At 47.4% G+C, this 25,679-nt stretch overlaps 2 protein-coding genes across 2 annotated transcripts in view; one reads left to right on the plus strand and one right to left on the minus strand.

Moving 5' to 3' along the window:
- FNDC10 (fibronectin type III domain containing 10) overlaps positions 1-25,679 on the plus strand; it is a 367,304-nt gene that overhangs the window by 136,714 nt on the left and 204,911 nt on the right. The window lies entirely within an intron of this gene.
- Positions 460-25,679, minus strand: part of ATAD3A (ATPase family AAA domain containing 3A) — a 41,624-nt gene continuing 16,404 nt past the window's right edge. Inside the window, exons 9-16 of the mRNA XM_081016135.1 lie at positions 23,623-23,679; positions 20,807-20,932; positions 19,210-19,334; positions 16,790-16,841; positions 15,917-15,987; positions 10,895-11,062; positions 8,020-8,128; positions 460-942 (exon numbers count right to left, since the gene is read on the minus strand). Coding sequence (XP_080872261.1) covers positions 775-942; positions 8,020-8,128; positions 10,895-11,062; positions 15,917-15,987; positions 16,790-16,841; positions 19,210-19,334; positions 20,807-20,932; positions 23,623-23,679 — 876 coding nt within the window. The 3' untranslated portion in view covers positions 460-774. The remainder of the gene's footprint in view (positions 943-8,019; positions 8,129-10,894; positions 11,063-15,916; positions 15,988-16,789; positions 16,842-19,209; positions 19,335-20,806; positions 20,933-23,622; positions 23,680-25,679) is intronic.

The following is a 25,679-nucleotide window of genomic DNA, read 5'->3' on the forward strand; positions in this document are numbered from 1 at the left end:
AGCTCTCATACAGGACATGAGCACAAGAGCTGATCTCTGAATGCAACTGGCATTCAGAGGTAATAATAATAATAATAATAATAATAATAATAATAATAATAATTTATTATTTATAACCTGCCCATCTGGCTGGGCTTCCCCAGCCACTCTGGGCGGCTTCCAACAAAATATTAAAATACAGTATTGCATCAAACATTAAAAGCTTCCCTAAACAGGGCTGCCTTCAGATGTCTTCTATTTACTGCCTCCAACAGAGGAGGGAGAAATATAGCTGCCATGGCTCCATGAATTTCCTGCAAGACTTAATCTACAACGAAAAGACCAATAAAAATAAAAATCTACTGAGTGAAAATGCCTCTTTTGTTTCCCAAGCAGAATCTAAACCAAGACTGTATAAGATGGTTCATGGGGGTCGTGTTCAAAAGAAACAGATACACAGAAGAACAAGGTGCTGAGGTGGGGGTGCCGTTTGGCAAAAAGAACTCTCTTTTTTTTAATGTATTGGTTGATACACACACATACACGCACATGGTTATTCAAGGTGTCACCCTGAGGTATATATATATATAAAAAGCCCCAAGAAAGCAGACTCCAAAGATTGGCCCTCCCTTTCACCAGCGCGATGTTGTGTTCACTTTCGACATGATTCCAGCTGGACCGCGGCTGCAAAGCGAGAGTCGGTTTCCCCAGCATCCTTTGCTCCACACGTTGCAATGGTCTGTGGCGTCCTCCCCGTTCTCTTCTGTCCTTCCCTCTCCCGCCCCCTAAGCTTCCTCATAGGCCCTTCCCAATCGTGAGAGGCAACGGTTGGCTCTTGCCCGGCTCCACCCCCTCAGCTTTTAACCACTCCATCTTCTGCTTGTGTTGCTGAACGGCATCGGCCACCCGGGCGTCGATCATGGCTTCCGTGAGGACGCCGTCCTCGGAGGCATACGCTGCGGCCTGAAGAGGAGAAGGAGAGGGAAATAAACCTGGTTTGGTCATTCCTTGAATGGCACCCGCGAAGTGGAAAAAAATGTTTTCTGCATGGCATGGATAAATCGGTTCCTCGATAAGCCTTTTAAGTGAGCCTCATTTCTGTCCCAGGATCCTTCACTGCTGACTTACAAAGCTGCCATTCCCCCAACACAGAGCAGGGGGGTGGCCCTACAGGCTTCTCAGTCTGGCCCTCAGATCTCTTCCGCAGGCCGCACCCCACAGTGGCCTAGCTTTTGCATGCTCCCTTGAGTGTTCATGCCTCTCTAAAATGTGTCCTCTTGCCTGGATGCCGGATGGAGAGAGGGGTTCGATTTGCGCAGAAACCAATCGCCCAGCGCACAAAGGAAAAATTTACATCCATTGCTCCGCCCACATTTCCCTCTGGCCCCTCCCACCACTGGCATGTGGCTCTCAGGCTGAAAACCATTTCCCGCTCTGCTGCACACTAACAGCGAACTCCTCCTCAAGTGTATGGATCCTGGTGAAGACGAAATGCAAGCGCACACCCCAGAGCAAGAGGGAGAAGGTTTGGAGAAGTACAAATTGAAACCATTTTCCAGAGAGAGCCTTAAAGGGTGGGAACCCCAGAAAAATCCCATTGAGGTCTTTCTGTGGGCATTCAGCGGGCTTGACATTCATACCAACTGTTGGGGGGGGGGGGGAATCTGAGAAAACTAGGGAGGAATGGAATGGAGTAGCCTGGGAGAGGGGAGAGGAATGGAGTAGCCTGGGAGAGGGAGGAGGAATGGAATAGAGTAGCCTGGGAGAGGGAGGAGGAATGGAATGGAGTAGCCTGGGAGAGGGGGGAAGAATGGAATGGCATAGCCTGGGAGAGGGAGGAGGAATGGAATGAAGTAGCCTGGGAGAGGGAGGAGGAATGGAGTAGCCTGGGAGAGGGAGGAGGAATGGAATGGAGTAGCCTGGGAGAGGGGGGAAGAATGGAATGGAGTAGCCCATGAGAGGGTATGGCCAGGGGGAACCTGGGCTACAGGCACTCTGCAATGCAACATTTTGTAGAATTCTACGTCCTGGATTTGTCACCTAGAGGAGTGACAGCCCAATGATGCTTGGGAGCCGCTGCCTCAAAAGAGCACTTCACAATGCAAGATGCCCGGGGCAGGCAGCCACTGATGGCTTGGCATGCTCAAAGCTTGCCCAGGTGCCCGTCACTAATGGAGCTGCAAAATGCAGGTGCTCCCTTGCGAGATGGGGCTCAGCGCCAGGAAGGATCCAGTGTTTGTTCAATGGCCGCCGCGTGCTTTCCCTTTGCTGTGTTTTTTGCAGGGTGTGTGTGTGCACAAGGGTGCAACCTTCATCCCCCCCAGCCAGACCGCCTGCAAATTTTTATTGTGAAGACTCCAGCTGGGGCCGTGCGATGCACGCTTGGCTGGTTCTCTCAATGACTTTCTAAAAATAGACCTGCCTGGGGCCCCGACTGTCAGGAAAGGAGTGGGAGAAAGCAGATGCCCCTTCCAGGAGGAGCTTTAACTCCTTGAAATTGAACACACCAGGCTTTTTCGCCGTTTTTTAAGATGCAAACACCGCACCACTCACCAGGCCGGACTTCTCACTGAGACAAAAAGGCTCTGGGACTTCTTATCCTGTCATTTCAACAATCCCCTCCCTTCTACTTCTATCGTCCTAATAACGAGGGCTAGAAACTTAGAAACAACCATAAAAGCTGTGTTTTCAAGAAGCTGGATTTTGTGTGGCACAGAGGAACTGTGGGAACACAGAACAATTGCCCCATTGGCTTCCAATTCCTCAACCACCGCCTCTTCCGCGAGTAAAAGGTTGTAAAGTTTTCCCCAAAGAACATCATTCTGTACTATGTGTGTGTGAGAGAGATATTCTGCAACTGCAGAACATTTAGGCCTGCATGAAGTATGCAAATTGAGCAGCAAGAAGCCTGTTAGATGAGGCCACCAGCTCATCTAACCAACCAAATACCAATGGGAAGCCTGCTTGAGTACAAAAGCAACTCTCCCTACTTGTGACTCTCGGTAACTGATATTCAGAAATATTGCCCATGGTGGAGGAAGAAGCAAAGTCAGCGTGACAGGAGGAGAGAGCTGCTGCTCTGCTCAGGTCCTGCTTGTGGGTTTCCCATGGGTAGGAATCTGGTTGGCCACTGTTGGATGCTGTCCAAACGCTTGCAAAATACCGTACAGAGCAACTTTGTAATGGTGCAACTGTGAGGGCACGCGGCAGCTTTCATAAGATGCGTTTGACGTATGTCAAACGGTTCTAAATGGCTCTGAAATGTTTTAAATTACCTTTTTATTTTAAAATTGCACTGTTTGAACACTCTGAGCCTTCCCCGCACAGGGCTCCTCTGGGAGGGAGGGCGGAAAAGAAAAAAAGAATCATAAATAAATCATATGAGATTTCCTGGTCTGGTTCACACGTCGCGCAACGAAACAACGGCATTATCCAGTGCACATTGTTGTCAGCCCCAAGAGGGTTCACAGCAGGGAACTGGCTCTGCTGTGCCACCCATCCATGTCTCTTTCAACCCTTTCCATGGGCCAGCTTTGATGGGTGGGCACAATACCCAATTAAGTCCTACTTGAAGCAGATCCATTGAAATCAACCTGGATTCGCCAAGTGCATCCGTTTCAATGGGTTGCCTCAAACTAAGCCCCTGCTCAGAGCAGATCGCCCCAAGTCTGTCATGTTCCTTTGTTTCGTATGGGCTTACTCTGAGTAGGAATTAGTTGCCAAAGAGGTAAAGGTAACGGGTAAAGGGACCCCTGACCATTAGGACCAGGCGTGACCAACTCTGGGGTTGCGGCGTTCATCTCACTTTATTGGCCGAGGGAGCTGGCGTACAGCTTCCGGGCCATGTGGCCAGCATGACTAAGCCGCTTCTGGTGAACCAGAGCAGCGCACGGAAACGCAGTTTACCTTCCTGCTGGAGCGGTACCTATTTATCTACTTGCACTCTGATGTGCTTTCGACTGCTAGGTTGGCAGGAGCAGGGACCGAGCAACGGGAGCTCACCCCGCCGTGGGGATTTGAACTGCCGACCTTCCGATCGGCAAGTCCTAGGCTCTGTGGTTTAGAACACAGCACCACCCACGTCCCTAGTTGCCAAAGAACATAAACATAAAAAGAACCTGTTGGATCAGGCCACCTAATCCACTGTCCTCAAAGCGGCTGAGATGCCTATGGAAAACCTCCACAGAAAACTGGTAGGGTTGCCATATTTTGAAGAGCAAAAAAGAGGAGACACCTGCCGACTTCTACTTTTAACTATGGATCGCTGTGATGACTCTACACTCATGAAAAAGAGGACGTGTCCGGTAAAAAGAGGACATATGGTAACCCTACCTTGGGATGCATAGATAAGTTACTTTATTTCATCCCAAAATTCAGCTTCGTTGGATGGCCACGAGGTCTAGCGTTATGAGAGAGGAAGAAAAACCTTTCTCTACCGATTTTCTCCATAATATGCATATTTCAGTGAACTTACTTCACGCCACTTGCCTTTTCTCTAAACTAAAAAGTCCCAGATGCTGCAACGTACAGAAGTGCTGCCCCGTCCCTTGATAATTCTGGCTGCCCTTTTATGAACCTACATTGGTCTAGAGTAGGGCCGAACTGTAGTCTGCCAGAGAGGTTTTCTAAGCCTGCAAAATGGGGGGGGGGGGGGGGGAGAGAATGCTGCAGTGTGGATGGTGGCGAGGCAAAGTAATTGAAAATACGAATTGGAGGTGAATTAAGCAGCAGTCGTTAGCAGCAATTAAGCCTCCCCCCCCCCTTTGGGATTATATCGAAGGTGCTCTGACCAAGAGAAGGTTTGAGAAATTGCTTCATTAAATCGTTTGGCTCCAGGAGGCAGAAATCGTGGCTTTCGCTGACCTGAGGTGCTGGCTAAAAAACAGGTTGTGAACTTTCATTCCTGGTTAGACTCTTTTCTTTTAAAGCACCGCAGTGCCCTTCCTTCCCCGCCCCAAGGCTGTCAGAAACAGACCAAGGCAGGCAGGCAGGCAGGAAGTGAGAGTGAGAGAGAGAGAGAGAGAGAGAGAGTGAGTGAGACTGAGGCAGGGGAAGGAATTCTAAAATACCTTCCACGAGGCATCCACTTGCGTCAAGGCTGTTTGAAGGATGCGCACAGCCGCACCTGGCTCGCCACAGCTGCTGTTTGTCAAGATCAGGAAACGCAAGCACGCTCACAAGGAGGGAAAGGGACCTGGGAAGGTGACAAAGTCACTCTGCGCCACCCAATCACGTCACAAACTGGCGGGTGTCAATGTCCAGCGTTCTCAGAAGAGGCAAAGAACAGCCTTGATTCCCCCCCCCTTTCTAAATTCAATCCCTACCTAGCCCTAGGATGAAGGGCTGGGGGAACCTGTGGCCCTCGAGATAAGCCTGGACCCAACAGGCAGAGATGATGGGCTTTGTAGTCCCTCGATGTCTGGAGGGCTTCGGCTCCCCAGCCCAGCACCCTATGGGTTTGGATCAAGACCAAATTTCAGGGGTTGATTTCCCTCCCCCTGTGGATTTAGGCTCCCCTCCCTTCAAAAGGACAGATCCTGAAGCTGAGGCTCCAATACTTTGGCCACCTCATGAGAAGAGAAGACTCCCTGGAAAAGACCCTGATGTTGGGAAAGATGGAGGGCACAAGGAGAAGGGGACGACAGAGGACGAGATGGTTGGACAGTGTTCTCGAAGCTACCAGCATGAGTTTGACCAAACTGCGGGAGGCAGTGGAAGACAGAAGTGCCTGGCGTGCTCTGGTCCATGGGGTCACGAAGAGTCAATCACGACTAAACAGCAACAACCCCTCAAAAAGTGCCATGGTGCTCAGGTTCTGCTTGTGGGGGGCTTGGCTCTTGTAAAAACAGGATGCAGGATGAAATGGGCCTTTGGTCTGATCCAGCAGGGCTCATCTTAGGTTCTTAAGGGGTGCCCCAAAATTCTATATATATAATTGCCACAGTTCCTGACGATGGCTGGCTGTTTCTCCCCCCCCCCCCCCGAGGATAACAACACTGCTGCCAGTGACACCCCCACTGGTGGCAAGAATTCCTGTCACCACACAAGAAACTCTTCATGACCTCCCCGCCACCACCAATAGTACCCCATTCTCCCCACGGTTGTGAATGGGGTGATGAATTTGGGAGGGATTTCATCTCAGCACTAGTCAGCTGTGTGTGTTGCAACTCCATAGAAGCAAAAACTGCACAAAATTGCACTTACGAAGAGTTTCGGCTCTCTTTTCTATTCAAAACTACGTTCACAGTCCTTATGACTGCTTGAAAGCATGTGAAATCTCACAAGTGCGCTCTCTCTTGCAATGTAACATAATGTAACACTGGGCAAGGAAATGAACTTGTAGAAAATGTCAGCTCTCTCTTCTTTCCAAAAGCAGTCCTTACGACTGCAAAGTTTTGCTTGAAAGCGTGTGAAATCTCACAAGCTCTGTATCTGTGGAGTTGCTGGTGTTTGACCCCCGACAACACAAGTGGTTATTTAAAAACAAATTTGCCCCGGGAGAATGCTAAATGTTCTAGTGTCATGTCTTATTTACTTAAGTTTAAGCTGCTGTTTTATTAATGTATTTTTCAAAATTATACAGTTTTATCTGGCCCACATTGTCTTCATTTTTTGCTGATATTTCGTAATTGTTATAAACCACTTATAATATTTTAAAAATCTCTAAGCGACCTACAACATAAAACACACAAATTATACCATTAACTCGAAAGTACAACCTGAACCCACCGTCTCCCTCAGTCTAACCTACCTCACAGGGTTGCTGTGGGGATTAAATGAGGAGGGGGAGAACCACCTTGAGCTCCTTGGACAAAAAAAGGCAGGATATGAATGAAATAAATAAATATCCAGTTTGGTGGGGATTTATTTTTAGAGATAATATGGTTGTTCTGGTCTTAGATTGGGATTTAATATGTTCAGGTACATTGGTATGCCCCCTCATTATATCCATGTTGAATTTTTGTTATTGTTTACTTGCCCCTGTGGTTCCATAATAATTTGCAAACTAATAACAAAATATTAAAGATAAAGAATATAGATATACACAAACTCCTCTCTCACACGTCTAAGGCCAGAGTAAAAAGGTGCTGTCTTCAGCATACGACAAGAGGATGGGAGATGGAAACAAGAGTTTTCAGGAGGCATTACGCAACCCGAGGCTCTTTGGAAAAAGGAGTCAATGGGCAATTTTATTGCGGCTTCTTTTTAAAAAAAGACCAACTGAAGCTTGCGCACAGCAAATTTGCAAGCTCGCGCACCTTACTGAACTCTCAAACAGAAAACCTGCAATATTTTGGATGAGGTGTGGCAGCAGCAGCCCTGCCTAAGGCTTGCTTTATTTTTCAAAACGTATTTATAAACCGCACGGAACGTTTTCATCAGTCTTACCGGGGTTCTACAGATGCCAGGCGAAAACGTTACTCTTCAACCAGGCCTTTTGCTGCTTAACATCCGATACCCTTTTAAATGTGTTGTAGGAGGGGGTGGGGGTGAAAGCTATGGGTTTGTTTTTGTTTTGATCATGTATTTTGTGCTTTTTTCACATTGTGTTTTTCTGTTGCGAGCTGCCCTGAGATCTATGGGTAAAGGGTGGTATACAAATTTAATAAACAGCAAAATAAAATAAACAAATACTCCCGTCTCTAGTCTCCCTCCAGGCAACAAGAGTTAGCAACAACAAAAAAGCAATGCTGCCTGGAAGCCGGTCTCTGTGCTTAGCCCATTCCTGTGTTGAATCCATGCATTTACTGAAATTATATTTTGCTTTTCCTCCAAGGTCAAGGCAGCAAACCCAGCTCTCCCCACTCCATTCCACCATCACAATGATTTTGCGAAGTGGGCTACCAGAAGCAATTTCCCAGATCCCAGGTGTATGCGGGGTTATGGTTACAGAGAAGAAAGAGCATGTTCAGCAACATCTAGAGGGCCAAAGGTTCCCCAATGCTGAGCTCAGCCAGAGCTAACTGAAACCAAGCAGACTGATCTGAGCAGGCAAGACTGCGCCGAAGGACCGGCTCTCTCATAGGATGCTGGACTTACCTGCCAGGCCACGGCGAGCTGAGAGATCTCTCGGCCAGACATGCCTTCGGTCAGCTTGGCGATCTCTGAACACTTCTTCCCATAGTCAAACTGGGCGAGCTTCAGGCGCCTGGACAGGAAAAAGCACACCAGTTCGCATCAACACTGCCATGTTATATTTATTGCAAGCTGCTGGGAAACACCGTAGGTAGGGTCTAAGGCAGCGTTTCCCAAACCTGGGTATCCAGCTGTTTTTGGACTACAACTCCCATCATCCTTAGCTAGCTGGACCAGTGGTCAGGGATGATAGGAATTGTAGTCCAAAAACAGATGGAGACCAAAGTTTGGAAAACCCCGGTCTAGGGTTTATAAGTTGTATTCAACTATGTACCCATCAAAAGAGTTCACCCGCTGAAATTAACGGGCATAAATTAAATCACTTTGATTAATTTATGAAAGCACTGTTGAGTAGGGTCAGCGTTGGATGCAACCCTTTATCCAGTAAATAAAACTATTACCGTATTTTTCGCCCCATAGGACGCACTTTTTCCCCTCCAAAAATGAAGGGGAAATGTGTGTGCGTCCTATGGGGCGAATGCAGGCTTTCGCTAAAGCCTGGAGAGCGAGAGGGGTCGGTACGCACCGACCCCTCTCGCTCTCCAGGCTTCGGGCAGCTCTCCGCAAGCCATGGGAGCCCGGCATGACGTTTTCTTTATTCCCCCACCCAAAAAAACTAGGTGCGCCCTATGGGGCGAAAAATACGGGTATATGATTTGCTAGCCAGTGAAGCAGTTCGGTTAGGACCCACGTTCAAACCCCTGTTCAGTCTGCAACGACTTGGCTTGTCATTCCCTCAGACTGACCCGCTTTGAAGGCTGTTGTGAGGATTAACAAAAGAGGAACCGCGAAGAAGCTTTATGCCAACTCAGGCCCACTGGCCCACCTTCCTAGGTACTGCCTATGCTGGATGGGAGCAACTCTCCTGGGATGCCGCTGGGGTTTGAGTCTGGGGCCTTCTGCATGCCAAGCAGATGTCCTCCAGCTGAATTTTTGGGGAACTCTATTTTATGATATTGCTTTTCGATATAGGGCAGACAAAAGTACTTCTTCACGCAGCACATCGTTGTTGTTGTTTAGTCGTTGAGTCGTGTCTGACTCTTCGTGACCCCATGGACCAGAGCACGCCAGGCACTCTTGTCTTCCACTGCCTCCCGCAGTTTGGTCAAACTCATGCTGGTAGCTTCGAGAACACTATCCAACCATCTCGTCCTCTGTCGTCCCCTTCTCCTTGGGCCCTCCATCTTTCCCAACATCAGGGTCTTTTCCAGGGAGTCTTCTCTTCTCATGAGGTGGCCAAAGTATTGGAGCCTCAGCTTCAGGATCTGTCCTTCCAGTGAGCACTCAGGGCTGATTTCCTTCAGAATGGATCGGTTTGATCTTCTTGCAGTCCATGGGACTCTCAAAGAGTCTCCTCCAGCACCATAATTCAAAAGCATAAATTCTTCGGCGATCAGCCTTCTTTTTGGTCCAGCTTTCACTTCCATACATCACTACTGGGAAAACTATGGCTTTAACTATACGGACCTTTGTTGGCAAGGTGATGTCTCTGCTTTTTAAGATGCACATCGTTAGAACGATGGAATTCGCTCCCACAAGAGGCTGTAGCTACCCAGACAGGGACTGTTGATGCCAAGCCCTGTACAAATGAAAATCTGCCTGGCTAGACCAAGCGACTGCAGGAGACGAGCTTGACAAGGCAACCCCTCCTCCCACTCCTGCGGGATCTTGAATGAAGTGGACCGGAAAAGGTTTAAGATGCGTTCCCTGTTGCAAGAGATCTTTGCCCGATACAGGGGGAATCCTCTTGTCAATTCTGCTTCCGCTATTCAGCTGCAAACGATGACAAGTGACTCATGTTCTCAACAGATTTCATAACCCAAATAAGATATATTTGGGAGCAGCAGGGCCCAGTAGTAACATTAGCCAACCTTCAAAGCTAGGCCTGTGACAAAATGCTCCTGTGCAGCCACTGCTGTCGTTCCCTTTTGCTCACCTACCCTGTCCTGACTTCACGCCAATACAGTGGTACCTCTAGTTATGAACTTAATTCATTCCGGAGGTCCATTCCTAACCTGAAATTGTTCTTAACTAGAGGCACCACTTTAGTTAATGGGGCCTCTTGCTGCTGCTGCGCCGCCAGCACACGATTTCCGTTCTCATCCTGAAGCAAAGTTCTTAACCTGAGGTAACTCTTCCAGGTTAGCAGAGTTTGTAACCTGAAGCGTTTGCAACCTGAGGCGTTTGTAACTCGAGGTACTCAGACTTAAGAAATGGGGGGAGATGTATCCGTGTATAAGATGCTTAATTTTCGACATTATTTTTAAGGGGAAAAAACCTAGTCATACACTGAAAAATACAGTGGTGCCTCGCAAGACGAAAAGAATCCGTTTCGCGAGTCTCTTCGTCTTGCGGGTTTTTTCGTCTTGTGAAGCAAGCCCATTAGCGGTTTAGCGGCTTAGCGCTACAGTATTAGCGGCTTAGCCGGCTTAAAGATCAGCTGTTAAGCGGCTTAACGATCAGCTGTTAAGCGGCTTAAAGATCAGCTGATAAGCGGCTTAGCATCAGCTGTTAAGCGGCTTAAAGATCAGCTGATAAGCGGCTTAGCCATCAGCTGATAAGCGGTTTAGCGGCTTGGGAAAAGGGGGGGGGAGGAAAAAAACCCCGCAGGAACTCGCAAGACATTTTCGTCTTGCGAAGCAAGCACATAGGAAATTCGTTTTGCGAAGCACCTCCAAAACGGAAAACCCTTTCATCTAGCGGGTTTTCCGTCTTGCGAGGCATTCGTCTTGCGGGGCACCACTGTATGGCAATTAATTAAAAAAATAAATATACTGACTGCTTTCCCTCAGTGGCTGGCTTCAGGACGTGCTTGTCAAAATACATCCGGACCAGACGCTCTCTCTCTTCCAGCTCTGGCAGCTTAAAATTAACCATTTCGTCTATCCGGTCATTGATGGCCCAGTCAAACTGCTCCGGTTGGTTGCTGGCTAAGACAAGCATGAACCTGGGGAGAGGAGAGGAGAACCATCATTTTTTTCCTTCTCTTATAAAGCAAGGCAGTTCTATTGGGATTCATCCTCCACATGAGCAACCCCTTCCACTTCAAACAGAGGTGTGCACGCAGGGAGGGTGGGAATACTTCGAGGGACTGTACCAGTGATCAAGAGCGCATTCCCCAAACACCATAAAACCATTCAATGCTCATTCGTTCAATACAGAAAGGCACGCATTGTGTGTGTGTGTGTGTGTGTGTGTGTGTGTGTAGGCTTGTATCCAGCCCTACTCAGATGAGATCCACTGAAGTTCACGGACTTAGGTCCAATGATTTCAATGGGACTTGGTTGGGTACAACCCATAATATCTTCATAGAGGCATAAAAATGTCAGGCCGTTGTCAGGATGCAATTCATATGGCTGCAGTGAACTGCCTGTCCCCTCGATTATACAAGGCTGCAGGAAGGTCTAACAGAGGGTTTGAGGTGCTTCCAAAAACTGCTCTCAGAAGCACCTCCCCCACTTCCCTTTAAAAGGCAGTCCCTAATAAATGCGCGCGCGCACACACACACACTCCTCCCACTGCAGAAAGTTTTGGCAGCACACTACTGCTAATCAAACCAAATTTCTCCCTCATTCTTAACCAATAATACCACATCCCGCTTTTCTGCAGAATCAAAGTATTTTTACTTATTTCATAAAATTTATACACCACTTGTTGCTAACCCCCCCCCAAAAAAACCTCATTCAAAACACTACCATACCCTTTGTCACGTAAATACAAAACCGATAGCAACACTAATCAGATGAAGTACCTGCATACAAGGAACGCTAGAATTCTTAAAAGCATCTTCACGTAGAACGCTACAAGATTGATATAAGAATTCCACACTGTGGATATTGCCAATGTAAGAACTGAATAGATTGTATTTCCTGAGGAATCTGCTGGACTTTAATTTCTCATAATATGTTTCGTTTATATGACAAGTTGGTCTATATAACCATATATTTTGATATGATACGCTGAATCGCATTTAAAAAGAATTTATATTTACAAACGTTGTTTGTGTTGTTATCAGGTAAAAAAAACCCCCTCAAAGTGGTTTACAAAGAAAGAAAGAAAAGCACACACACAGAGAGAATGAGTGCGTGCTGGTGAAGCTTAAAAGCAACAATCCTGTGCCTATCTACTCATTATTTTACATCCCATGGGTCTCACTTCCCAGGACTTGTGTGTTTAGCACTGTGGGCTAAGGCATACCCTCTTCTGCCGCTTGCCTCCTTTACTTCTCTCAAAATGCTCCCAGCTCCTTCCCAAAACTTCACGCAGTGCTTTAAGCATCCTTTTGCTTCACAGCCAGCGCCTGCCGCCTCTCTTCTGCCCGCAACCCCCTCCGGCCCTCTCTCTCGCCGACTGACAATAAGCCCTGATTTAATGGCGCATTATGATTTGAATCAGCCTGTTTTCCTAATGGGCGCTGGCGGCGACACTCTCGCCATCTGTTCCGAGATGGCCCCCCTGGGGTCAGCGGGGGGGGGGGGGGGAGGCCGGGGGGTGTGTGTGTGTGCCACCATCTCCACATTCATTCGGAAACTGGCTGCTTTTCTTGATTTCCCCATTCCTGGCTTGCGGCTACGCAGTCCTGACGAGATCCCAGAGGGACAGACACAATGACCCAAAGTCCTAAATGCTTTCCCAGACAACAATGACAAAAAAGGGGGCAATTTCTTACCTGTTACCGTATTTTTCCGTGTATAACATGACCCCATGTATAAGGTGACCCCTACTTTGGGGAGTCCAAAATTAAGAAATCAGTATTTTAAAGTTCAGCTTTTGGAGGAAATCGCCCAAAATTGCTTTTTCTTTCTTTTGAAAATCGCCAAAAAAAAAGTTGTTCTGGCAGTCAAGTGACTCAGGAGCTGCCAGAAGCCGCCAGCTCACCCAAGACTCACCGTATAAATCTGCATATAAGACGACCCCCCCAATTTTTGACTAAAAAAATGGGGGGGCATAGTCTTGTACATGGAAAAATACGGTATTTAAATAACATCCTTTTAACATGCACAATATTTAACAGACTATTTCTGCTAATGACAATAAACCCCAGAATGTATTTATTTATTTCAGGGGTAGGGAACGTTTTTCTCTCCAGCCCGAGGTCCACATTCCCCTCTGGGCAACATTGTGGGGGCCACATAACAGGGCTGGGCAAGGGCAGAGCCAAAAGTTGGTGGAGCCATGGACTTGACCCTCCCCAATGCAAAACTCAGGCAGAAATCTTAGCGTTGCAACCAGCTAAGTTCTACTCAGAGCAGACAAAATTATTATTTCTATGTTAAGTCATATGCATTAGCTTCAAGGGGTCTACTTGGAGTGGGAGAGAACTAACACACACACTCACAAACAAGGCAAGCAAGAAGCATTATTACAGTTCAAAGGCAGCCCTGTTGAGTTTTTATTTCTCCTCCTTTCATTTCAATGGCTTTAACCCGACAAAAATCTCCTTCTCTTCTGCCTTTTTATAGTGATACCTTATTTTACAAGGCGTATTATATGGTGTATAAACTGCATTATACTGATTTACGGTAAATTTTGTTCCATTTAATCCGTGGCAAGATGGCCACAAATATAGCTTGGCTTATACAGCGGCCAATAAATAAATAGTTTATTAGGGATGTGCACATTTGGTACAAACTGGAAACATCCTCCCTTTCCCCTCCCAACCAACATAAGCAGAATCTGTAGTATTATTATTTAATGTTTCCAGCCTAAGGCAAAGCATAAGAGCAAGAAAACTATTTAGACTGTCCTGGAGCTGTTCCGCTTCACATTTAGCACACTCCTAGCGCAGGCCCTGAAATGAAGAACCTCAGAGTGGCTGGTTTGAACAGCAGGTACCAGGAGGGCCGGGGATCAGGGTTCAAATCCCCATGCAGGGCTGAGGAAGACCCTGACCACAAACTCTAGAGAGATGCTGCCTATCAACATAGACTGGCTTTCTTCAACTCTGGATGTCACTAGACTACAATTCCCATCATCCTTGACTGTTGGCCATGCTGGCTGGGGCTGATGGGAGTTGGAGTCCAACAACATCTGAGAGGAAAGAACAATACTGAGCTAGATGGGCCATGTCTGACTAGGGAAGCGTATACAACCGTACATTTAAAGCACATGACTCCCAACCCCAAAGAACCCTGGGAATTGTAGTTTATGCCTCACAGAGCTACAATTCCCAGCACTCTTAACGAACTACAGTTCCCAGGATCCTTGGGGGTGGGGAATGTCATGTGCTTTAAATACATGGTGTGTACACAAGCCTGTCTAACACAGCTTCTTACGCTACTATTTTTCTGACCGAATCTCTCTATCGCGTTTAAAATTCATATAGGTTCCCCAGACCACCTCAGATTCACTCCTCAAACAAAAGTAAAAATGCACAGAGCAAAACGAAAACAAGAATTACAGGGGTCAAGTGGTGGTTTAACCAAATCTGCCAATCTAGCAGTTTGAAAGCATACCAGTGCAAGTAGATAAATAGGTACCACTGAGGCGGGAAGGTTAATGGCATTTCTGCATGCTCTGGTTTCCATCACGGCGTCCCATTGTGCCAGAAACGGTTTAGTCATGCTGGCCACATGACACGGAAAGCTGTCTGCGGACAAACGCTGGCTCCCTTGCCCTAAAAGCGAGCTGAGCGCCGCAACCCCATAGCTGCCTCTGACTGGACTTAACCGTCCTACCATTTTACCTTAACCAAACTTCAGAAGCATAAAAAAGCTTGAGTGACAGGCGTCTCCCGTTTGCGCTTCTGGGGGCACTCTGAATAGGAGAACTGGCAGGCATTTTGGAAGAGGATGAGAGGGCAGCCATCTTGGACCCAACCAGTTGCTCTTGGAAACAGTAACTCTGAACGTCCAGGACTCGGCATTCCTGAAGGGTTTGCTAGAAGCGTAAAATTGGCTACTTAAAAGCACACATTTTCCTGACAGAAGGCATAATTGCCAGTTAACTGTCTCCCGGGGGGCTCATTATTGGTGGATTTGCATACGTTACTGTGGCGTTGAGTGACTGGAGTCAATTCCTTACAGGCTCTGCAGAACATTGTTTTTTTAAGAGGGAACCCAGAACTATTCCCTAAATGAAGATATGCACCAATCAAATTTGCTTTTTGTGTGTGTGTGGGGGGGGGGAGAGTAGAACCATCAAAACAGGATAACTAGAGTGAAGCCAAATGTATAATTAGACAGGCCTGCGGGCAATAAGGAATTCTGCAGTGGAAAGCAACGCTGAGATAATATCCCATTTCATCATTTATTTATTTTAAAACAAAATGGGTTGGCTATGCCCAGAGAAGGCTCAAAATCCAAGAGTAATACATATGTCTATGGTATGGGGAAAACTTTGTTCAGCCTGAGGGCCAGATTCCATTCTTGACAACCTTCCAGGGGCCACATGGGCGGAGCCAGAGGCAAAAGTGGGTGGAGCTATACAGTGGTACCTCGGGTTAAGTACTTAATTTGTTCCGGAGGTCTGTTCTTAACCTGAAACTGTTCTTATCCTGAAGCACCACTTTAGCTAATGGGGCCTCCCGCTACCACCGCGCCACAGGAGCACAATTTCTGTTCTCAACCTGAAGCAAAGTTCTTAACCTGAAGCACTATTTCTGGGTTAGTGGAGTCTGTAACCTGAAGCGTATGTAACCCGAGGTATCACTGTATATGGAAGGTAAGGCGACCTTGCAAGTCTATGGATCTAATCTGAGTAGGACAAATGTTGGGACACAACCCAAAGAGTCTGTTTCATCTTCTGCATGACACACCTTCAGACATTGGAAGATGGCTCTTATGTTTCCCCTGAATCTTACTTGTTGCTGTGCTGCCCCGTCCTGTGCAGGAAGGCATTCAACGTGGCTCGTAGGTCTTCGCTGATTTTTTCCTGCAAGGAGGAGAAATCACAATTAAATTAACCATGCATTAAAATATAAAAATACAGAAAACACATACTCCTTCAGTTTGTTATTATCAAGTATTTATAACCTGCTTTTCACGGAATATTCCAGAATCCCAAGCAGGGAATAACGAAACTAACTAAATGTGTGTGTGTTTTCTGTATAGCCATATTTTAATTATTACCCTCGTACCTACGGGACCGCCTCTCCTGGTATGCCTCACAGAGAAACTTACGGTCTTCAAATAAAAACATCTTGAAGGTCCCAGGCCACAGAGAAGTTAGGCTGGCCTCAACTAGAGCCAGGGCTTTTTCGGCTGTGGCTCCGATCTGATGGAACACTCTGTCACAAGAGACCAGGGCCCTGCGGGACTTGACATCTTTCCGCAGGGCCTGCAAGACAGAGCTGTTCCACCAGGCCTTTGGCCAGGGCACAGCCTGACTCCCTCCCTCGGCAATCTTCGCAGAGCTCTGGCCCAATGGTTGCCAGTGGCTTGAATTAATGAATTTTATAATGATTTTAGAGTGTTGTTTATGCTGTACTTTTGTATTGTTTTATTGTTGTTAGCCGCCCTGAGCCCGGCTTCGGCTGGGGAGGGCGGGATATAAATAAAAAATTATTATTATTATTATTATTATTATTATTATTATTATTATTATTATTTCGTGGTTCCCCACCCTACGATTGCGAAACATTCCATGAAAAGCAGTTTATAAATACTCGGTAAAAACTAAACGATAGCATGCATACAACATGCAAGAGAGAGAGAAGGGAGTGTGAAGTACTTGCCGTTGACCTCTTCCGCAGGAACGCATCAGCTTCGTCCACAAACAACAAGAGGCTGTTAAAAAAAATGAAAAGCCTGGGTGAGCCTGGCAGGAGCAGTGGGTCAAGCAAATGGGCCCACCATCCTTGCAGAGTTGGGCCATCACCAATCCAAAGTTCACCCAAGACGCTTCGGTGTAAAAAAATAACAAATATGGGATTGTGCCTAACCAAGACTTCCTTGGAGCGTGCCCACCAGAGGACCTAAGTTAGACAAGTTCATTCATTTCAACGCATCTGCTCAGAGTAGGTTTTGTGGCATCTATTGCTTTTGGGTTGTGACCTACGTTAGTCAGTCCTACTCAGAGTAGGCCCGTTAAAATTTAACACACGCATGAGTAACTTAGGTTCGCTAATTTCCATGGGTCAGCTCTGAGGACTGCATGAAAGCCTTCGATTTTTATCCACGATACGGTTTAAGAGAGAATTTTGCTTTCTTGTCCGTTATGCTGCTTTAAAGACACATTATATACGCAAGCTTCATCTGTTAAGGTTTCGTTCTGATATTGTGCAATTTTTTAACTTGGTGCTTTAAACTGGGTTGTCAACAGCTTTTGAGATTAAATAACAACAGCAGCGGCAGCAGCGACAACAATGCACGGAAACAATTCAAATAAATAAATAAAGTGACTACAACAGTAGCAACATCTGCCAGCGCAGCCGATAGGCATGGATGATGGGAGTTGTAGTCCAAAAACAAACTCCTCCCATCAACCAGCATGTCCAATGGCCAGGTGTGAACTAAACTGATAAAACCATGGATATGTTTTTCTGTGTTACTATGCTCCCTGGCATACAAACCACAATGCTTTTTTTAATTTTTAAAAAGACTCCTTAAGGATGGAATAGCATGAAAACACACCATAGCTCTAGGGTTTGGCTTGTAAAGTACCAAAGGGGAGGAGGGTTTCAGAAGTCACTCAGGGAGCTATGAGAGGCTGCTTTGTCACATTCTGGGATCTGCAATTCTGCTGGCTTTCTCTCTCCACCCCCCCCCCCGGCCGGTGAATAATTTAACATGGACCGCCAATGCATTTTTAAACACATGCAGCATTTCAGCTTTTCTTGCCGTTTCCCCCCACAAAAAGGTGGGCCACGAAAAACCCTCTGCAAAAGGAAGTTTGTTTTGCAGTGCTCTAAATATTTCATTTCATGGGTGGCTTTCCATTCTCTCTCTCTCCCCCCCCCCCCTTTCTTTTTAAGGAAAGAAAAAGGTGGAAAATAGAAACATTCTGGTGATGAATGTGCCTGCGTATCAGTTTGGACAAAGGGAGCGAATGTCTGTCGGAGCCAATCAAGGGACACATACATCATCAATTAGCCACGCTCAGCGCCATCCCCGAACCTCCCTCCTTCGGCACCCCCCACAAAATAGGACGGCATAGGCACACAGCGCCGGATCCCCAGTTCCTCTTACTCGGTTTTAATGGGTCTCTGGGAGATGCTTGGAGGTGCAGGAGAGAAGAGACGAAGCGCCAAACAGCACCATTACTGTGGAAGGTATTTGCTTTCTTTTTACAGTGGTACCTCGGGTTAAGTACTTAATTCGTTCCGGAGGTCTGTTCTTAACCTGAAACTGTTCTTAACCTGAAGCACCACTTTAGCTAATGGGGCCTCCCGCTGCCGCCGGAGCACAATTTCTGTTCTCATCCTGAAGCAAAGTTCCTAACCTGAAGCAATATTTCTGGGTTAGCGGAGTCTGTAACCTGAAGCGTATGTAACCTGAAGCCTATGTAACCCGAGGTACCACGGTATTGTAGAGAACATGCTGGGTACCACAACAGCAGGAATGTAGAACCTCTTTCAACTCGATGGCTGCATGCGAGCAGCAGGCGGGACCAGAGGCAAAAGTAGGCGGGGCCAAGAAGGTCAACTTAACCTCTGCACAGTAGGCTTTAAGTTTCAGGGAAGCACCGTGGCTCAGGGGCAGTGCATCCGCTGTGTGCGCAGAAGAGTCCGGGTTCAATCCCGAACAGTATCTCCAGGTGGGGCTGGGAGCGACTCTCTTCCTGAAACCCCGGACAGTTGCTGCCAGTCAGTGTAGACAGAACCAAGCTAGATGGACCATTGGTCTGACTCGGTGTATGGCAGGGGCCGGCAAACTAAGGCCCGCGGGCCAAATCCGGCCCAATTGCCCTCCAGATCCGTCCCATGAACGGTTCTGCAATCACCGCTTGGTGATTTTTAATGTTTGATGTTTTATTGTGTTTTTAATATTCTGTTGGAAACCGCCCAGCCCACACCAAGATTAAATGAAGCAACTGAAAACTGCAACGGATTGTGTACTGAGAGGAAAGCAACATCTTTTTGTGTGTGTGCATGTGTGTAAAAGCAAGATGGAACTCTCGATCTGAGAAAGTGGTGGGAAACAGATCAAAGCTTACCCTCTCCGGCTTGTATTTGCCCAGTCAAAGACCTTGTGCATGGCAGTAACTCCTTCCCGCCCCATGGGGGCGACGTCACCACCAGTCATGATGGCGTAATCCATGCCAGAATGCATGGCTAATTTCTGGAGCAGAGAAAAAGACAGAGAGAGAGAGAGAGAGAGAGAGAGAGAGGGAGGGAGGGAGAAAGAAAGGAGGGGGGAGAGGGAGAAATCAAATAACAATCAACATTTGCCCTGTGATATTTACATAAAGGGATGCGGGTGGCACTGTGGTCTAAACCACTGAGCCTCTTGGGCTTGCTGATCAGAAGGTTGGCAGTTCGAATCCCTGCGACGGGGTGAGCTCCCGTTGCTCGGTCCCTGCTCCTGCCAACCTAGCAGTTCGAAAGCACGTCAAAGTGCAAGTAGATAAATAGGTACTGCTCTGGTGGGAAGGTAAGCGGCGTTTCCGTGCGCTGCTCTGGTTTCGCCAGAAGCGGCTTAGTCATGCTGGCCACATGACCCGGAAGCTGTACGCCGGCTCCGTCGGCCAATAAAGCGAGATGAGCGCCGCAACCCCAGAGTCGTTCACAACTGAAATTAACTGCCAGGGGTCCTTTACCTTTACCTTTTTATTTACATAACTGTAGAATCTTGTACACAAACTATCTTCCCAATAATATTTTTTTAAAATACTTTAAAAAAGCAGGTTCCTAATCCTCATTTCTAAATGACACAGAAACATACTCAAGGGCCCCATCAAAGGCTCAGCAACTAGAGGAGCGAAAAAGAAAATCAACTAATGATAAACATTGACACCCAATGCCCTTTAAAAATGTGTTGGGGCGGGGGGAGTTACTGGACTGTTTTTGTTTTTATTTTGATTATGTAGTCTGTGTTTTTATATTGTGATCTTGTCTTGCAAACCACCCTGAGACCTGCAGATATACGGCAGTATACAAATTTAATTAATAATAATAATAATAATAATAATAATAATACAGTGGTACCTCGGGTTAAGTACTTAATTCGTTCCGGAGGTCCGTTCTTAACCTGAAACTGTTTGTAACCTGAAGCACCACTTTAGCTAATGGGGCCTCCCGCTGCTGCCATGCCACCAGAGCACGATTTCTGTTCTCATCCTGAAGCAAAGTTCTTAACCTGAAACACTATTTCTGGGTTAGCGGAGTCTGTAACCTGAAGCGTATGTAACCTGAGGTACCACTGTGATAATAATAATAATAATAATAATAATAAACATTTGCCCTATGGTGTTTACATAGCTCTGTAGAATATATTGCAAAACCCCAAATTCCAAAATTATAATTTTAAAAAAAAAATTAAAAAGCATCCTAGCCCTCATGAATAAAGGTCACAGAAACATACTCAGGTGATCCTATCAAAGGCTCAGTGACTGGGACTAGCCTGAAGCCCCAGACCCTCAACTTTAAGCCGACCAGAGGGCCCCAACCCTCTGGTCTGATGCCGACCAGAGCAGGATTTATAAGTGTGCCCTGATGCAAAGAGCTCTCCCCTGCCTTCAGGAGTGGTGACCCGAGAGGCTGTCAATTGAGCTGCTGGCAGTGATCACATCGCAATGATGCCACTGGGGCTACCTTGGCAAAGAGAGTCTTCCCCGTCCCAGGGGGGCCGTACATGAGGATGTTCCTGTACAAGCTTTTGTTGTTCCGCGTGTTCCGTGTCGCAATGGCAATGTCTCTCACTCGCTCCTCCAGCTTTGGCTGCAAAAAAAAATAAAAATATGGAAAAAGGGCAAGGTTGAACTAAGAAGACATGGAATAAACACCGGGTGGGTGGGTCAGGGACTCTACCTACGTACGAGCCCTCGGACTCAGACCAAATTTCCAACCAGCCCAGTATCCTGTTTCCGTCACGATGCCTCTGGGATGCCCACAATCAGGGCATGGAGGAAACCATCTTTGGTGCTTGCTCATGCGTGTGTTCTTGTGCTGCATGCCAGAAGCAGCGTGGGGCTTCCCTTGTGCTTGACTCGCAAGCTGCAGCTTGCGCAGAATGTTGCAGCACGACTGCCGGCAGGAGTGAGACCTGGTCGGCATGGAATAGCTGTGCTCAGAGACCCAAACAGAATAGTCTTTGCTACCAAGCTGTTACCATTAATAGGTAAAGCCCTGAGCAACTTGGGACCTGCGAGATCGCTTTCCCCCATATCTGCCCACTCGACCATTTTGATCTGTGGATCCGGCGCTGTTATAGCGGCTGCATGACATTGCATTTGTAAGGAATCATTCTTTTAGAGAGCATCTTCGCTTTAGAACTCCCTGCCTACTGACACCAGGCAGGTGTCACCACTGTACTGCTCAAAAACGTTAGGGGAGCTGACACTTGTTTTGATCTGTGTGTAGTTTATAACTGATTTTAACTTTGAAAAAAAATGTTTTAAATAGTTGTTTGCCCCAGCAATTGCATCGTTTTGTTCTTTCCGTAAACGACCTTGCGGTTTTCTTTACAATCAAGGGGCACACAGTTTTTACGAAGTAAAAAAGAGATGAACATGCTTGCATTTCGTTGCTTGCTAACGTGTGGGATGAGCAGCTCCCGGTGCATGCTGGGAACAGATGGCATGCTCTTGCCTATGGCCTCATTTACATTTACTCGCTCCTGTGAATTGCTAGGCTTGCTTGTGGGTGGTTTGAACAGCCCAGGTGTATGCTGATGTGTGGCAGGAGCGGCTCCTGTGAGTGATGCTCCCGCAAAGCATCCTTGGAGCTTTTTGGCAAATGGAATGCCTAAGGCTCTTTTAGCCAGGGGTGGGGAACCTCCAGATGGCAGGCTCAATCAGTCCGCATTTGGCCCACAAGGTCGTTTTGACCAAACCGCGGGCTGCCTGCCCCGCTACACCAGGTCAGCCAGAACGGGCGTTGTAGGCACAAACCCTGTGCAAATTCTGACAAGGCGGATGACTGGAAGGTCTTGCCAAGCCCCTGTGCAGTCAGCTGATTGTGGTTGGATCCTGTGGAGCCTCTTGCAAAGTGCTCTGCGAGACCCAACAATCAGTTGAGAAGCCCTATAGCAAAGTGTTCCATACAATCTGGTCAGACACCTGATGCCCTTCTGCCAAAAGTGGCCACAAGCAGTGAGGGAGATAACCGTCCGACCCGCCAGCTAGACCCAGTGCCCACCCTTGCTTTTAAGCGTAGGCACACGGCTCTTTTTGAAGAAATGGCAAAATTCCTGAATAAGGTGCCATTAGTGAGAGCCAGGGGACACAGGTGGCACTGTGGGTTATACCACAGAGCCTAGGACTTGCCGATCAGAAGGTCAGCAGTTCGAATCCCCGCAACGGGGTGAGCTCCCGTTGCTCGGTCCCTGCTCCTGCCAACCTAGCAGTTCGAAAACACGTCAAAGTGCAAGTAGATAAATAGGTACCACTCTGGCGGGAAGGTAAACTGTGTTTCTATGCGCTGCTCTGGTTTCGCTAGAAGCGGCTTAGTCATGCTGGCCACACGACCCGGAAGCTGTACGCCGGCTCCCTCGGCCAATAAAGCGAGATGAGCACCGCAACCCCAGAGTCAGTCGTGACTGGCCCTAATGGTCAGGGGTCCCTTTACCTTTATCTTTAGTGAGAGCAAAGGGCAGCCTCAACTTTGACTAGCATGCTTTTTTGCTAGGAAAAGAGAGTCGTCAAACTGTGGCGTTATTCCCACAATTATCTACAACAAGCGGCGCCCGGGCAGAAATTATTAGCCCATTAAGGGGCTGGCATGGGGGGGGGGGGGAGCTTGCGAGTGCTGACTCAGGGATTTTTTTCGCTGGCTGCTGTGCGGAGGTGAGCAAAGGTTCCCCATATGTGGATTCTTGGCTCGGAGTAAAGACTCACTCGACCCCTCTTGAGCGACGTTTCTCTCCAACAGTCTTGGCAATGAAACAAAGCTGGGAAATGCTTTTTTGACCCCGAGGAAGCTGCTTTTGCAATCTTCAAGGGGAGCAGAAGGAGAAGTCCAACTCCTCTTTCAGAAGTTGGCACAGCTGAAGCGGAAAGCCAAGGTTCAAATCTTGTCCTGGCTGAGAACTTACTGGGGTGGGGAAACCTTCATCCTGCGGCCATTGGGGGCAATTCACACCATTTGGCGAATTAGCTGATAGCAGGCACAGGAAAATTAAAGCCTTTAGTGCGCACTCCCTTGGCAGATGTGGCTCGAATTCAAGGTACTGTTGGAATTTGGCACCTCTTCCCCATCACACTGCTATGGGCAGGGACCAAAAAATGTGACACAAAAGCATCCCTGTTGGATCAGGCCAACGGCCCACCTAATCCATCCCCAGCCATTGGATGTGTTAGCTGAGGCTGATGGGAGCTGTAGTCCAGGAATGTCTGGAGGACCACAGGTTAGCCATCCCTTCTTTATACAAATAGTCTTTTTTAATTTAATTATTATTATTATTTACTCACACTGAGAATGACTCCTTCGAGGGCATCCTGGGCTTTGCTGGTGAGCCGCTTGCCAAGCTAGGAAAGAAAGTGAAGGCAGTCAGGTTACCTGTTGTGATGGGTGATGGACAAAGGGCATGGGAGAAGCCTATTTCCCACCAGTGGGGACACACTGCCCCAAACCAAGATGGCTTTAAAAGAGGATTAGCCAAATTCATGGGACAGAAGGCTACCAGTGGCCATGAGCTATGATAGTTTTGCTCTACCGCCACTGCCAGAGGCAAGATGCTTCTGAATACCAGCTACTGGTCACTGCAGGTGGGGACAGTTGCTGCTGCTCGCAGGCTTCCAAATGGGGCATCTGGTTGGCCATTTGCACCAGCAACTGGTCTTCGGAGTCACACTACCTCCGACAATGGCGGTAGAATATAGCTTATTCACCCCGTGAATTTTGTAACACATGCAGGCAACACCAATACCCGTTTCTTAAGTTTCTGTTATGCAGCATGCTCAGTTCCAACTCCCCCCCCCCCAGAAACACTTCACCTTTTGGCCACTAGGTGGCAATCTCGTAAACGGTATCTTAAGCTCCTCCCCCTTCACTTTATAACACTTCACCTTTTGGCCACTAGGTGGCAATCACATAAACGATATCTTAAGCTCCTCCCCCTTCAGTTTATATTGTCAACATATCTATAGGTGATATGAATACCGAAAGGTATTCGTGGCAGGACGGGAATAATCTCTATATATGTTGTTTTTGGCATCTGTCTGTCTCCAGAGAGAATGCTGATAATGCCAAGGTTGCAGGTTCGATCCCCAAATGGGACAGCTGCCTATTCCTGTATGCCAGGGGTTTGGACTAGATCAGGCATAGGCAAACTCCGGCCCTCCAGATGTTAGGGACTACAACTCCCATCATCCCTAGCTAACAGGACCAGTGGTCAGGGATGATGGGAATTGTAGTCCCAAACATCTAGAGGGCTGGAGTTTGCCTATGCCTGGACTAGATGATCCTAAGGATCCCTTCCAATTCTACAGTTCTATGATTCTATGTTGAGTCTCCGGGGGTGAAGTCAAGCCGCTTGAGGATCAGAGCACCTGCTGCGGCTGTAGTGACCGGTAACTTGTAGCTGCTGCCTCCCATGTTGTTTTTGCAACATTAGCAGCACCAAAATGACCTTTCTGGGGCGCAAACCTGGAGTGCTGTGTATGGAGGTCTTGGGCTGCCCAAACGACAAGACCCCGTCCTTGGCCTTGTTGATGTGGACCAAAGGGAAACAGAGCAATACATCTGGCACCAGCTTGGCTGCAGGAGTTGCCAGAAGGAGGTACCATATTTTTCACTCCATAAGACGCACCTAGTTTTTAGAGGAGGAAAGCCCTGTCTTTTTGAGGATCAACTCAAAGTTGTGCAGCTTCTTTTGCAAAGGGGAAAAGCCCTGGTTTTTTGAGGATAAGCTCTAAGTTCTTGAGCTTACTTTGCAAAGGGAAACAATCCTGTTTTTATGGGGTTCAACTCACAGTTCTGCAGCTTCTTTAGTAAAGCAAAGGGAGCAGTTTCTAGAGTTTCCACACAGATAATCTAATCAACCAGTCACATGTCGCTGGGGAAACAAACAGCCTCCGTCTGCAGAACATTCAGCAATGGAGGCCTGGGCCAGGGGGCAGGGCCAGAAAGGGAGCCAGTGATCGACACATTCGGTCCATAAGACGCACAGACATTTCACCTTGCCTTTTAGGAGGAAAAAAGCGCGTCTTATGGAGCAAAAAATACCGTATGTACCTGCTGTCTTGAGGGACATCTTCAGGAGAAGAAAAGGCTAAGGAGTAAACCCTACACAAATCTGGAGTGAGGTCTCCATGCATATATTGAACTAAATAACAGGTGCATTGGTTTCAGCCCGTAAAATCCCTTCTGTTTATAAATTCAGAATCATCCTGGGCTTGAAAATTAAGAACATAACAGTCCTGCTAGATCAAGCCAGTAGTCCATCTAGTCTAGCATCTTGGGCAACCAACTGTGTGTGGGGAAACCTGCAAGCAGGACCACGCAGACAAGACCATTCTCCCCTCCT

This window comes from Podarcis pityusensis (assembly GCF_964106645.2).
Source record: "Podarcis pityusensis genome assembly, chromosome: 8".
Lineage (NCBI taxonomy): Eukaryota > Metazoa > Chordata > Lepidosauria > Squamata > Lacertidae > Podarcis > Podarcis pityusensis.